Below are 16,178 nucleotides of genomic sequence, written 5' to 3' on the forward strand. Positions count from 1 at the left end.
GTACATACCTACACGTACGCTACGGTCACAAGACGCAGGCCTCCTAATTGTCCCTAGAATTTCTAAACAAACAGCTGGAGGCAGGGCTTTCTCCTATAGAGCTCCATTTTTATGGAACGGTCTGCCTACCCATGTCAGAGACGCAAACTCGGTCTCAACCTTTAAGTCTTTACTGAAGACTCATCTCTTCAGTGGGTCATATGATTGAGTGTAGTCTGGCCCAGGAGTGGGAAGGTGAACGGAAAGGCTCTGGAGCAACGAACCGCCCTTGCTGTCTCTGCCTGGCCAGTTCCCCTCTTTCCACTGGGATTCTCTGCCTCTAACCCTATTACAGGGGCTGAGTCACTGGCTTACTGGGGCTCTCTCATACCGTCCCTGGGAGGGGTGCGTCACCTGAGTGGGTTGAGTCACTGATGTGATCATCCTGTCTGGGTTGGCCCCCCTTGGGTTGTGCCGTGGCGGAGATCTTTGTGGGCTATACTCAGCCTTGTCTCAGGATGGTAAGTTGGTGGTTGAAGATATCCCTCTAGTGGTGTGGGGGCTGTGCTTTGGCAAAGTGGGTGGGGTTATATCCTTCCTGTTTGGCCCTGTCCGGGTGTGTCCTCGGATGGGGCCACAGTGTCTCCTGACCCCTCCTGTCTCAGCCTCCAGTATTTATGCTGCAGTAGTTTATGTGTCGGGGGGCTAGGGTCAGTTTGTTATATCTGGAGTACTTCTCCTGTCCTATTCAGTGTCCTGTGTGAATTTAAGTGTGCTCTCTCTAATTCTCTCTTTCTCTCTTTCTTTCTCTCTCTCTCTCGGAGGACCTGAGCCCTAGGACCATGCCTCAGGACTACCTGACATGATGACTCCTTGCTGTCCCCAGTCCACCTGGCCGTGCTGCTGCTCCAGTTTCAACTGTTCTGCCTTATTATTATTGGACCATGCTGGTCATTTATGAACATTTGAAGGCCACCCCACATAGCCTGGTTCCTCTCTAGGTTTCTTCCTAGGTTGTGGCCTTTCTAGGGAGTTTTTCCTAGCCACCGTGCTTCTACACCTGCATTGCTTGCTGTTTGGGGTTTTAGGCTGGGTTTCTGTACAACACTTTGAGATATCAGCTGATGTACGAAGGGCTATATAAATACATTTGATTTGATTTGAAATTTGATTTGAAGAGAAGACAGTAAGGAAAGGGAAGAGAAGAAAAGAGAAGAAAAGAAAGTAAGGGAAGAGAAGAGAATTTGATTTGATTTTTAGCAATCAACCCAAAACCGAACTGACCTCAAACAGCACTAATCGCTCAGCACTAGGATATATCAATTTTTTTCTCTGTGTGTGTCTGGTTGGACATCATTGGTGGATCAGTGTACATCACCTTGGATAAGGAGGGTTGTATGGCCAACATATAAGACACAGCATGCTGTAATAATACCAGGCAGGGGAACAGAGGAATTATGGCCAACAGAAAATACACAGCATGCTGTAATAATACCAGGCAGGGGGACAGAGGAATTATGGCCAACAGAAAATACACAGCATGCTGTAATAATACCAGGCAGAGGTACAGAGGAATTATGGCCAACAGAAAATACACAGCATGCTGTAATAATACCAGGCAGAGGTACAGAGGAATTATGGCCAACAGAAAATACACAGCATGCTGTAATAATACCAGGCAGAGGAACAGAGGAATTATGGCCAACAGAAAATACACAGCATGCTGTGATAATACCAGGCAGAGGAACAGAGGAATTATGGCCAACAGAAAATACACAGCATGCTGTAATAATATCAGGCAGGGGAACAGAGGAATTATGGCCAACAGAAAATACACAGCATGCTGTAATAATACCAGGCAGAGGAACAGAGGAATTATGGCCAACAGAAAATACACAGCATGCTGTAATAATACCAGGCAGAGGAACAGAGGAATTATGGCCAACAGAAAATACACAGCGTGCTGTAATAATACCAGGCAGAGAAACAGAGGAATTATGGCCAACAGAAAATACACAGCATGCTGTAATAATACCAGGCAGAGGGACAGAGGAATTATGGCCAACAGAAAATACACAGCATGCTGTAATAATACCAGGCAGAGGAACAGAGGAATTATGGCCAACAGAAAATACACAGCGTGCTGTAATAATATCAGGCAGAGAAACAGAGGAATTATGGCCAACAGAAAATACACAGCATGCTGTAATAATACCAGGCAGAGGGACAGAGGAATTATGGCCAACAGAAAATACACAGCATGCTGTAATAATACCAGGCAGAGGGACAGAGGAATTATGGCCAACAGAAAATACACAGCATGCTGTAATAATACCAGGCAGGGGCACAGAGGGATTATGGCCAACAGAAAATACACAGCATGCTGTAATAATACCAGGCAGGGGCACAGAGGGATTATGGCCAACAGAAAATACACAGCATGCTGTAATAATACCAGGCAGAGGGACAGAGGAATTATGGCCAACAGAAAATACACAGCATGCTGTAATAATACCAGGCAGGGGAACAGAGGAATTATGGCCAACAGAAAATACACAGCATGCTGTAATAATACCAGGCAGAGAAACAGAGGAATTATGGCCAACAGAAAATACACAGCATGCTGTAATAATACCAGGCAGAGGGAACAGAGGAATTATGGCCAACAGAAAATACACAGCATGCTGTAATAATAGCAGGCAGGGGAACAGAGGAATTATGGCCAACAGAAAATACACAGCATGCTGTAATAATACCAGGCAGAGGAACAGAGGAATTATGGCCAACAGAAAATACACAGCATGCTGTAATAATAGCAGGCAGGGGAACAGAGGAATTATGGCCAACAGAAAATACACAGCATGCTGTAATAATACCAGGCAGAGGAACAGAGGAATTATGGCCAACAGAAAATACACAGCATGCTGTAATAATACCAGGCAGGGGAACAGAGGAATTATGGCCAACAGAAAATACACAGCATGCTGTAATAATACCAGGCAGAGGGACAGAGGAATTGCTGACATGCGTTGATGTGGTCTGAAGGTGAACTAGACATGGAAGAGCCTTGAGAGATTATAAACAGCCAGTCTAAATCTGAGTCACAAATGGCACCATATTCTCCCTATGTCCCTGGTCAAAAGTAGTGCATTATGTAGGGAATAGGGTGCATTTGATTCTCAGGCTAAAAGGGAGCCAGGCATCCTGCCTCTCACAGTAAAATGTGACTTACACCTCCTCTGGCGGGATCTGTATCGATCGCACAGTGTAGTTAAACTCCAAAAGCATCACCACAAAACACTGCATCACGCACTGTCCCTCCCCCACCACACACACTGTCCCTCCCCCACCACACACACTGTCCCTCCCCCACCACACACACTGTCCCTCGCCCCACTACACACACTGTCCCTCCCCCACCACACACACTGTCCCTCCCCCACCACACACACTGTCTGTCCCTCCACCACACACACTGTCCCTCCCCACCACACACACTGTCCCTCCCCCACTACACACACAGTCCCTCCCCCACTACACACTGTCCCTCCCCCACCACACACACTGTCTGTCCCTCCACCACACACACTGTCCCTCCCCCACTACACACACTGTCCGTCCCCCACTACACACACTGTCACCCCCCACCACACACACTGTCCCTCCCCACCACACACTCTGTCCCTCCCCCACTACACACACTGTCCCTCCCCCACTACACACACTGTCCCTCCCCCCACACACACTGTCCCTCCCTCCACCACACACACTGTCCCTCCCCACTACACACACTGTCCCTCCACCCACTACACACACTGTCCCTCCCCCACCACACACACTGTCTGTCCCTCCACCACACACAATGTCCCTTCCCTACCACACACACTGTCCCTCCCCCACCACACACACTGTCCCTCCCCACCACACACACTGTCGATCCCCCCACTACACACACTGTCCCTCCCCCCCACTACACACACTGTCCCGTCCCCGACTACACACACTGTCCCTCCCCCCACTACACACACTGTCCCTCCCCCACCACACACACTGTCCCTCCCCCACCACACACACTGTCTGTGCCTCCACCACACACACTGTCCCTCCCCTCACCACAAACACTGTCCCTCCCCCACTACACACACTGTCCCTCCCCCACTACACACACTGTCCCTCCCCCGACTACACACACGGTCCCTCCCCCACTACACACACTGTCCCTCCCTACCACACATACTGTCCCTCCCCCACTACACACACTGTCCCTCCCCCCACTACACACACTTTCTCTCCCCCACCACACACACTGTCCCTCTCCCCAGTACACACACTGTCCCTCCCCTCACTACACACACTGTCCCTCCCCACCACACACACTGTCCCTCTCCCCAGGACACACACTGTCCCTCCCCACCACACATACTGTCCCTCCCCCACTACACACACTGTCCCTCTCCCAACCACACACACTGTCCCTCCCCCCACTACACACACTGTCCCTCCCCCACTACACACACTGTCCCTCCCCCCCACTACACACACTGTACCTCCCCCACTACACACACTGTCCCACCCCCCACCATACACATTGGCCCTCCCCCACTACACACACTGTCCCTCCCCCACTACACGCACTGTCTATCCCCCACCACACACACTTTCCCTCCCCCCACCACACACACTGTCCCTCCCCCACCACACACACTGTCCCTCCCCCACCACACACACTGTCCCTCCCCCACCACACACACTTTCCCTCCCCACCACACACACTGTCCCTCCCCCCACACACACTGTCCCTCCCCCACCACACACTCTGTCCCTCCCCCACTACACACACTGTCCCTCCCCCCACTACACACACTGTCCCTCCCCCACCACACACACTGTCCCTCCCTCCACCACACACACTGTCCCTCCCCACTACACACACTGTCCCTCCACCCACTACACACACTGTCCCTCCCCCACCACACACACTGTCTGTCCCTCCACCACACACAATGTCCCTTCCCTACCACACACACTGTCCCTCCCCCACCACACACACTGTCCCTCCCCCACCACACACACTGTCGATCCCCCACTACACACACTGTCCCTCCCCCACTACACACACTGTCCCGTCCCCGACTACACACACTGTCCCTCCCCCCCCACTACACACACTGTCCCTCCCCCACCACACACACTGTCCCTCCCCACCACACACTGTCTGTGCCTCCACCACACACACTGTCCCTCCCCTCACCACAAACACTGTCCCTCCCCCACTACACACACTGTCCCTCCCCCACTACACACACTGTCCCTCCCCCGACTACACACACGGTCCCTCCCCCACTACACACACTGTCCCTCCCTACCACACATACTGTCCCTCCCCCCACTACACACACTGTCCCTCCCCCACTACACACACTTTCTCTCCCCCCACCACACACACTGTCCCTCTCCCCAGTACACACACTGTCCCTCCCCTCACTACACACACTGTCCCTCCCCACCACACACACTGTCCCTCTCCCCAGGACACACACTGTCCCTCCCCACCACACATACTGTCCCTCCCCCACTACACACACTGTCCCTCTCCCAACCACACACACTGTCCCTCCCCCCCCCCACTACACACACTGTCCCTCCCCCACTACACACTGTCCCTCCCCCACTACACACACTGTACCTCCCCCACTACACACACTGTCCCACCCCCACCATACGCATTGGCCCTCCCCCACTACACACACTGTCCCTCCCCCACTACACGCACTGTCTATCCCCCACCACACACACTTTCCCTCCCCCACCACACACACTGTCCCTCCCCACCACACACACTGTCCCTCCCCCACCACACACACTGTCCCTCCCCCACCACACACACTGTCCCTCCCCTACCCACACACACTGTCGATCCCCCACTACACACACTGTCCCTCCCCCACTACACACACTGTCCCTCCCCCCACTACACACACTGTCCCTTCCCCCGACTACACACACTGTCCCTCCCCCCACTACACACACTTTCCCTCCCCCACCACACACACTGTCCCTCCCCCACTACACACACTGTCCCTCCCCCACACACACTGTCTGTCCCTCCACCACACACACTGTCCCTCCTCCCACCACACACACTGTCCCTCTCCCCAGTACACACACTGTCCCTCCCCCACTACACACACTGTCCCTCTCCCCAGTACACACACTGTCCCTCTCCCCACCACACACACTGTCCCTCCCCCCAGCACTACACACACTTTCCCTCCCCCACCACACACACTGTCCCTCCCCCCACTACACACACTGTCCCTCCCCCACCACACACGCTGTCCCTCTCCCCAGTACACACACTGTCCCTCCCCCACTACACACTGTACCTCCCCCACCACACACACTGTCCCTCTCCCCAGTACACACACTGTCCCTCCCCTCACTACACACACTGTCCCTCCCCCACCACACACACTGTCCCTCTCCCCAGTACACACACTGTCCCTCCCCACTACACACACTGTCCCTCTCCCAACCACACACACTGTCCCTCCCCCACTACTACACACTGTCCCTCCCCCACTACACACACTGTCCCTCCCCCCACCATACACATTGGCCCTCCCCCAATACACACACTGTCCCTCCCCCCACTACACGCACTGTCTATCCCCCACCACACACACTTTCCCTCCCCCACCACACACACTGTCCCTCCCCCACCACACACACACTGTCCCTCCCCCACCACACACACTGTCCCTCCCCCACCACACACACTGTCCCTCCCCAACCACACACACTGTCCCTCCCCCAACCACACACACTGTCCCTCCCCCAACCACACACACTGTCCCTCCCCCACTACACACACTGTCCCTCCCCCACTACACACACTGTCCCTCCCCCAACCACACACTGTCCCTCCCCCACTACACACACTGTCCCTCCCCCACTACACACACTGTCCCTCCCCCAACACACACACTGTCCCTCCGCTCACCACACACACTGTCCCTCCCCCACCACACACACTGTCCCTCCCCCCACTACACACACTGTCCCTCCCCGACTACACACATGGTCCCTCCCCCACTAAACACACTGTCCCTCCCAACCACACACACTGTCCCTCCCCCCACTACACACACTGTCCCTCCCCCACTACACACACTGTCCCTCCCCCACCATACACATTGGCCCTCCCCCACTACACACACTGTCCCTCCCCCACTACACGTACTGTCTATCCCCCACCACACACACTTTCCTCCCCCACCACACACACTGTCCCTCCCCCACCACACACACTGTCCCTCCCCAACCACACACACTGTTCCTCTCCCAACCACACACACTGTCCCTCCCCCCACTACACACACTGTCCCTCCCCCACCATACACATTGGCCCTCCCCCACTACACACACTATCCCTCCCCCACTACACGCACTGTCTATCCCCCACCACACACACTTTCCCTCCCGCACCACACACACTGTCCCTCCCCCACCACACACACTGTCCCTCCCCCACCACACACACTGTCCCTCCCCCCACCACACACACTGTCCCTCCCCAACCACACACACTGTCCCTCCCCCACTACACACACTGTCCCTCCCCCACTACACACACTGTCCCTCCCCCACTACACACACTGTCCCTCCCCCAACCACACACACTGTCCCTCCCCCAACCACACACACTGTCCCTCCCCCACTACACACACTGTCCCACCCCCACTACACACACTGTCCCTCCCCCAACCACACACACTGTCCCTCCCTCCACCACACACACTGTCCCTCCCCTCACCACACACACTGTCCCTCCCCTACCACACACACTGTCCCTCCCCCCACTACACACACTGTCCCTCCCCCACCACACACACTGTCCCTCCCCTCACCACACACACTGTCCCTCCCCCACCACACACACTGTCCCTCCCCCGACTACACACACGGTCCCTCCCCCACTACACACACTGTCCCTCCCTACCACACATACTGTCCATCCCCAACTACACACACTGTCCCTCCCCCACCACACACACTGTCCCTCCCCACCACACACTGTCCCTCCCCCCACTACACACACTGTCCCTTCCCCGACTACACACACTGTCCTCGCCCACTACACACACTGTCCCTCCCCCACCACACACACTGTCCCTCCCCCCACTACACACACTGTCCCTCCCCCCACCACACACTGTCCCTCCCCCACTACACACACTGTCCCTCCCCACCACACACACTGTCCCTCCCCCACCACACACACTGTCTGTCCCTCCACCACACACACTGTCCCTCCCCCACCACACACACTGTCCCTCCCCCACCCCACACACTGTCGATCCCCCACTACACACAATGTCCCTTCCCTGACTACACACACTGTCCCTCCCCCACTACACACACTGTCCCTCCCTACCACACACACTGTCCCTCCCCCCACCCCACACACTGTCGATCCCCCACTACACACACTGTCCCTCCCCCACTACACACACTGTCCCTTCCCCGACTACACACACTGTCCCTCCCCCACCCCACACACTGTCGATCCCCCACTACACACACTGTCCCTCCCCCACCACACACACTGTCCCTCCCCACCACACACACTGTCTGTCCCTCCACCACACACACTGTCCCTCCCCTCACCACACACTGTCCCTCCCCCACCACACACACTGTCCCTCCCCCGACTACACACACGGTCCCTCCCCCCACTAAACACACTGTCCCTCCCTACCACACATACTGTCCATCCCCGACTACACACACTGTCCCTCCCCCACTACACACACTGTCTCTCCCCCACCACACACACTGTCCCTCTCCCCAGTACACACACTGTCCCTCCCCTCACTACACACACTGTCCCTCCCCCACCACACACTGTCCCTCTCCCCAGTACACACACTGTCCCTCCCCACTACACACACTGTCCCTCTCCCACCACACACTGTCCCTCCCCCACTACACACACTGTCCCTCCCCCACTACACACACTGTCCCTCCCCCACCATACACATTGGCCCTCCCCACTACACACACTGTCCCTCCCCCACTACACGCCACTTTCTATCCCCCACCACACACACTTTCCCTCCCCACCACACACACTGTCCCTCCCCCACCACACACACTGTCCCTCCCCCACCACACACACTGTCCCTCCCCACCACACACACTGTCCCTCTCCCAACCACACACACTGTCCCCCCACTACACACACTGTCCCTCCCCCACTACACACACTGTCCCTCCCCCCACCATACACATTGGCCCTCCCCACTACACACACTGTCCCTCCCCCACTACACGCACTGTCTATCCCCCACCACACACACTTTCCCTCCCCCACCACACACACTGTCCCTCCCCACCACACACACTGTCCCTCCCCCACCACACACACTGTCCCTCCCCCACCACACACACTGTCCCTCCCCAACCACACACTGTCCCTCCCCCACTACACACACTGTCCCTCCCCCACTACACACACTGTCCCTCCCCCACTACACACACTGTCCCTCCCCAACCACACACACTGTCCCTCCCCCAACCACACACTGTCCCTCCCCCACTACACACACTGTCCCTCCCCACCACACACACTGTCCCTCCCCCACTACACACACTGTCCCTCCCCCACCACACACACTGTCCCTCCCCCACCACACACACTGTCTGTCCCTCCACCACACACACTGTCCCTCCCCACCACACACACTGTCCCTCCCCCACCCCACACACTGTCGATCCCCCCACTACACACAATGTCCCTCCCCCACTACACACACTGTCCCTCCCTACCACACACACTGTCCCTCCCCCACCCCACATACTGTCCATCCCCCGACTACACACACTGTCCCTCCCCACTACACACACTGTCTCTCCCCCCACCACACACACTGTCCCTCTCCCCAGTACACACACTGTCCCTCCCCTCACTACACACACTGTCCCTCCCCCACCACACACACTGTCCCTCTCCCCAGTACACACACTGTCCCTCCCCACTACACACACTGTCCCTCTCCCAACCACACACACTGTCCCTCCCCCACTACACACACTGTCCCTCCCCACTACACACACTGTCCCTCCCCCACCATACACATTGGCCCTCCCCCACTACACACACTGTCCCTCCCCCACTACACGCACTTTCTATCCCCCACCACACACACTTTCCCTCCCCCACCACACACACTGTCCCTCCCCACCACACACACTGTCCCCCCCCACTACACACACTGTCCCTCCCCCACTACACACACTGTCCCTCCCCCCACCACACACATTGGCCCTCCCCCTACACACACTGTCCCTCCCCCACTACACACACTGCACTGTCCCCATCCCCCACCCCACACACTTCCCTCCCCCACCACACACACTTTCCCTCCCCCACCACACACACTGTCCCTCCCCACCACACACACTGTCCCTCCCCCACCACACACACTGTCCCTCCCCCACCACACACACTGTCCCTCCCCACCACACACACTGTCCCTCCCCCACTACACACACACTGTCCCTCCCCCACTACACACACTGTCCCTCCCCCCACTACACACACTGTCCCTCCCCCAACCACACACACTGTCCCTCCCCCAACCACACACACTGTCCCTCCCCCACTACACACACTGTCCCTCCCCCACCACACACACTGTCCCTCCCCCACTACACACACTGTCCCTCCCCCACCACACACACTGTCCCTCCCCCACCACACACTGTCTGTCCCTCCACCACACACACTGTCCCTCCCCCACCACACACACTGTCCCTCCCCCACCCCACACACTGTCGATCCCCCCACTACACACAATGTCCCTTCCCTGACTACACACACTGTCCCTCCCCCACTACACACACTGTCCCTCCCTACCACACACACTGTCCCTCCCCCACCCCACACTGTCGATCCCCCACTACACACACTGTCCCTCCCCCACTACACACACTGTCCCTTCCCCGACTACACACACTGTCCCTCCCCACCCCACACACTGTCGATCCCCCCCACTACACACACTGTCCCTCCCCCACCACACACACTGTCCCTCCCCCACCACACACACTGTCCCTCCCCCACCCCACAGACTGTCGATCCCCCACTACACACACTGTCCCTCCCCCACTACACACACTGTCCCTTCCCCGACTACACACACTGTCCCTCCCCCCACTACACACACTGTCCCTCCCCCACCACACACACTGTCTGTCCCTCCACCACACACACTGTCCCTCCCCCACCACACACACTGTCCCTCCCCCACTACACACACTGTCCCTCCCCCACCACACACACGGTCCCTCCCCTCACCACACACACTGTCCCTCCCCCACAACACACAATGTCCCTCCCCCACTACACACACTGTCCCTCCCCACCACACACACTGTCCCTCCCCCACCCCACACACTGTCCCTCCCCCACCCCACACACTGTCAATCCCCCACTACACACACTGTCCCTCCCCCGACTACACACACGGTCCCTCCCCCACTACACACACTGTCCCTCCCCCACTACACACACTGTCCCTCTCCCCAGTACACACACTGTCCCTCCCCTCACTACACACACTGTCCCTCCCCCACCACACACACTGTCCCTCTCCCCAGTACACACACTGTCCCTCCCCACCACACACACTGTCCCTCCCCCCACTACACACTGTCCCTCTCCCAACCACACACACTGTCCCTCCCCCACTACACACACTGTCCCTCCCCCACTACACACACTGTCCCTCCCCCCACTACACACACACTGTACCTCCCCCACTACACACACCATCTCTCCCCCACCATACACATTGGCCCTCCCCACTACACACACTGTCCCTCCCCCACTATACGCACTGTCTATCCCCCACCACACACACTTTCCCTCCCCCACCACACACACTGTCCCTCCCCCAGCACACACACTGCCTCTCCCCCAGCACACACACTGTCCCTCCCCCACCACACACACTGTCCCTCCCCTCACTACACACACTGTCCCTCTCCCAACCACACACACTGTCCCTCCCCCACTACACACACTGTCCCTCCCCCCACTACACACACTGTCCCTCCCCCAACCACACACACTGTCCCTCCCCACTACACACACTGTCCCTCCCCCACTACACACACTGTCCCTCCCCAACCACACACACTGTCCCTCCCCCACTACACACACTGTCCCTCCCCCCACTACACACACTGTCCCTCCCCCACTACACACACTGTCCCTCCCCCACTACACACACTGTCCCTCCCCCAACCACACACACTGTCCCTCCCCCACTACACACACTGTTCCTCCCCAACCACACACACTGTCCCTCCCAACCACACACACTGTCCCTCCCCCCCCACTACACACACTGTCCCTCCCCCCACTACACACACTGTCCCTCCCTCCACCACACACCCTCCCCCTCCCACTGTCCCACCCCCACTACACACACTGTCCCTCCCCCACTACACACACTGTCCCTCCCCCAACCACACACACTGTCCCTCCCCCCACTACACACACTCTCCCTCCCCCAACCACACACACTGTCCCCATCCCCATCAATAACTTACAGAGTACATAAAAAGAGCCATTGTATGGAATTAGGTGCGAGCAATAAATTGAGAGCTTTTCCCATCATTGACAATGATCCCAGTGCATTAATGCAGGGATGCCCTTGGTGTTCCAGTTCAGTGGCCTGGCCCACTCTCTGGGGTGTCATTACACCGTTTTATCTCAAAGGGACACCTTGACTGGGCCGATACTGCATCAACCTCCCCATCAGTATTCCAAATGGGACCATATTCCCTATATAGTGCACTACTTTTGAGCATGGCTCATAGGGATCTGGTCAAAAGTAGTGCATTATATAGGCAATAGAGTGCCGTTTGGGGAACAACCCCTGACAGGAGAAATGTCTTATCTTTGCAGTGAACCCTACACTGACCATTACCAGAGAAAGAGAGAGAATGAGAGAGCATGTGCTGGTACAAACCTAATTCCATGCTTTCAAAGCAAATCATGGAAAGGGGCTACAGGGGACAAGGGCAGCGGTGTGTGTGTGTGTGTGTGTGTGTGTGTGTGTGTGTGTGTGTGTGTGATGGGGGCAGTATAAAGCTGGACCTCAAAGGGTAATGACCAAAAGACACACACTCACACACTCACACACACACTCACACTCACACACACACACTACAGCTACATAATATTTGTGTCAAAGTGTGGTCAACCAAACCCACAATACCTGAATATGAACACAGATCTAAAGGACTTGATTGCAATACGAGAAAATGCAAACAGTTGGCCCACATTTCTATTATTCTACTCATCTATTCAGCGTTCATAATGAGCGTCATACACACCGCTTCCACCATCAATGCTTCCCTGATGATAAGAGAAACCATTGCAGGCTCTGAAGCTGGGAATCCACATGCCCATAGTGAATTAACTAAATAATTCCACCCCCTGGGAGCCCCTAAATCCGTCAAAATAACCTCAGATTTCCGGCAAAGACACACATAAAAAAATACTACCCCTCAATACCCATACAAACCCCCCTCCTTCCATAGCCAGGAGCTTACAGTGCCAAAGAGTGCGTTCACAGCATAGCTATGGAGTGAACCAGTGTGTTTGTGTGGTGGGTGCTTATATTTGTCCTATTTTACACATGTACAAGTGTGTATTATACGCATGTGTGCATTGTAAATGTGTTTTTTTGCATATCCCACTCCCACTGAGACACCCTCAGAGAGTGGGGTCACGGCCAGGGATCAGCCATTATCAACAGTAACCCAGTAGCAATTAGGGTTAAGTGCCTTGCTCAAAGGCACATTGACAGATGCTTTACCTTCTCGGCTCTTACCGCTAGGCTACCGGCCGCCCTTTTTGTGTGTGCGTGCGTGCGTGCGCGCGCGCGCGTGCGTGTGTGTGTGTATGTGTGTGTGTGTGTTTGTGACGGGGCTATGGTGCGTGTGTGACGGGGCAGCGGTGTGTTTGTGTGTGCATCAGTTTGTGTGTGTATGGGGACATGGAGGACTCAGTGCTGGTCACACATCACAATTCAGGATACACAACCCAGGATACACAACCCAGGATACACAACCCAGGATACACAACCCAGGATAACCCAGGATACACAATCCAGGATACACAACCCAGGATAACCCAGGATACACAACCCAGGATACACAACCCAGGATACACAACCCAGGATAACCCAGGATACACAACCCAGGATACACAACCCAGGATAACCCAGGATACACAACCCAGGATACACAACCCAGGATGCACAACCCAGGATAAGCCAGGATACACAACCCAGGATACACAACCCAGGATAACCCAGGATACACAACCCAGGGATACACAACCCAGGATAACCCAGGATACAACCCAGGATAAGGATAACCCAGGATACACAACCCAGGATACACAACCCAGGATAACCCAGGATACACAACCCAGGATACACAACCCAGGATGCACAACCCAGGATAAGCCAGGATACACAACCCAGGATACACAACCCAGGATAACCCAGGATACACAACCCAGGATAACCCAGGATACACAACCCAGGATACACATAATGGGTTTGCTATGTCCCACGCGGACACACGCAAGTTTGCACACGCACAAAGCGGGTCTACTCTGCATCCCCCGCGGTCACAGACAGACAGAGACAGACAACTCTCTGTCCCCTATGGGCTATGTCTGCTATGTCCCCCGCAGACACAAGCAAGTGTGCACCCGCGCACACACATACAGCAGGTCTACTCTGCGTCCCCCACGGTCATAGACAGACAGACACAGACAGACAGCTCTGTCCCCTATGGACAGCTCCCTGCCTCTCCCTCTCCCCATCTAGCCAGCTGTTTTCAGAACCCAGAACCTGGGACACAACGTGTCAAATCTTCTCCTTCTCCCTGCAAGACTAAACTGTAAGACGTTGTTAAGCTACCGATACAAAAGAGCACGATAAGAATGGATGGAATGTTTCATCCTCATTAGTCTTCTTTGACAACTTTTTGTGCCAAGAAGGGGAAACAAAAAGTATCAAGCGTGGACACTTAAAATCCCACCAACAAAATGTCTGGGGTTCAACATACTGTTAAAGCTCTACACGCATCATATTATACATGTAAGATATCATCTTTTATATTTACAAGGCATAAGCTAAAAACACAAACTACAATCATAGTACTAGTCGTAATCTGCAACACACATAAGCCACATATACCGTATAGTAAAAACCCTTACCTCTGCTGAGGAAGCTGGTCCACATTTTCACTAAAAGCAACCTCTTCTATTTGCAGACTGTTTGATAGAGATAATAAAAAAATAAACGCCAGAGAAGGAGAATCCCGGAGGAGAGAAAGAGCGTGTAACGTGGAGCTCTGTGTGTGCAGAGTGTAGTACTGGTTGTGCGCCTCAGACTCAGGCTCTTATCCTCTATGTGACAATAGACTTTAAGATGAATGCAGCACCTTCACAGTTCCCCAGACACTGCCTCATTCCCCCTATCAGTGGAAAGCCCTGACACTCCGGCAGCATGCTAGTTAAAGCAGCAGACAGACGGAAGAAGCACCCATTTGTGAGGAGAAGGAGGAAGGGGAGGAGAAGAGGAGGAAGATGAGAAAGAGGAGGAATTGGAGGAGGAGGAGGAGGAAAAGGAAGTAGGGAAGAGAGAAGAGGAGTGAAAAAATAATGCGCGCATGAGTGGGTGATTTCACTTGTAGTTCTTGATGTTCATTGTAATGAAGCGAACCACAGGGTCTGACTCACTCAATCTTTTTCTATTGTTTGCTCTCTCATTTATTTTCTCCCTCTTTCTCTCACTCTCTCTCTTTTGTTTTCTTTCACTCTCTTTCTTCTCTCATGCACAAACTCAGCTAAACCAAACCAGTCGAATGTACTTTGATAAATGGCTCTGCAGCTTCTCCTCTCAACTTTGTGAATATGAATTCACACAAAATACAACACAATACTGTCACAGTGCCAGCCAGCAGCTAATAATGCTTTCAATTTCAGCTCTAAACAGGTGAGACCAGGGGACTTGCCTAAATGGCAACTTATTCCATAAATAGTGCACTATGTAGGGAACAGGTTGCCATTTGGGATGCAGGCAAGCTAAACGGACAAGTTGTAC

At 54.9% G+C, this 16,178-nt stretch overlaps 1 protein-coding gene across 1 annotated transcript in view; it reads right to left on the reverse strand.

Moving 5' to 3' along the window:
- The window catches only part of LOC115111391 (zinc finger protein 385B-like), a 123,542-nt gene extending 107,966 nt beyond the window's left edge, over positions 1-15,576 (reverse strand). Inside the window, exon 1 of the mRNA XM_065013722.1 lies at positions 15,290-15,576. Within this exon, the coding sequence (XP_064869794.1) occupies positions 15,290-15,314 (25 nt within the window). The 5' untranslated portion in view covers positions 15,315-15,576. The remainder of the gene's footprint in view (positions 1-15,289) is intronic.
- Between the last annotated feature and the right edge of the window lie 602 nt (positions 15,577-16,178).

This window comes from Oncorhynchus nerka, linkage group LG3 (assembly GCF_034236695.1).
Source record: "Oncorhynchus nerka isolate Pitt River linkage group LG3, Oner_Uvic_2.0, whole genome shotgun sequence".
Classification (NCBI taxonomy): domain Eukaryota; kingdom Metazoa; phylum Chordata; class Actinopteri; order Salmoniformes; family Salmonidae; genus Oncorhynchus; species Oncorhynchus nerka.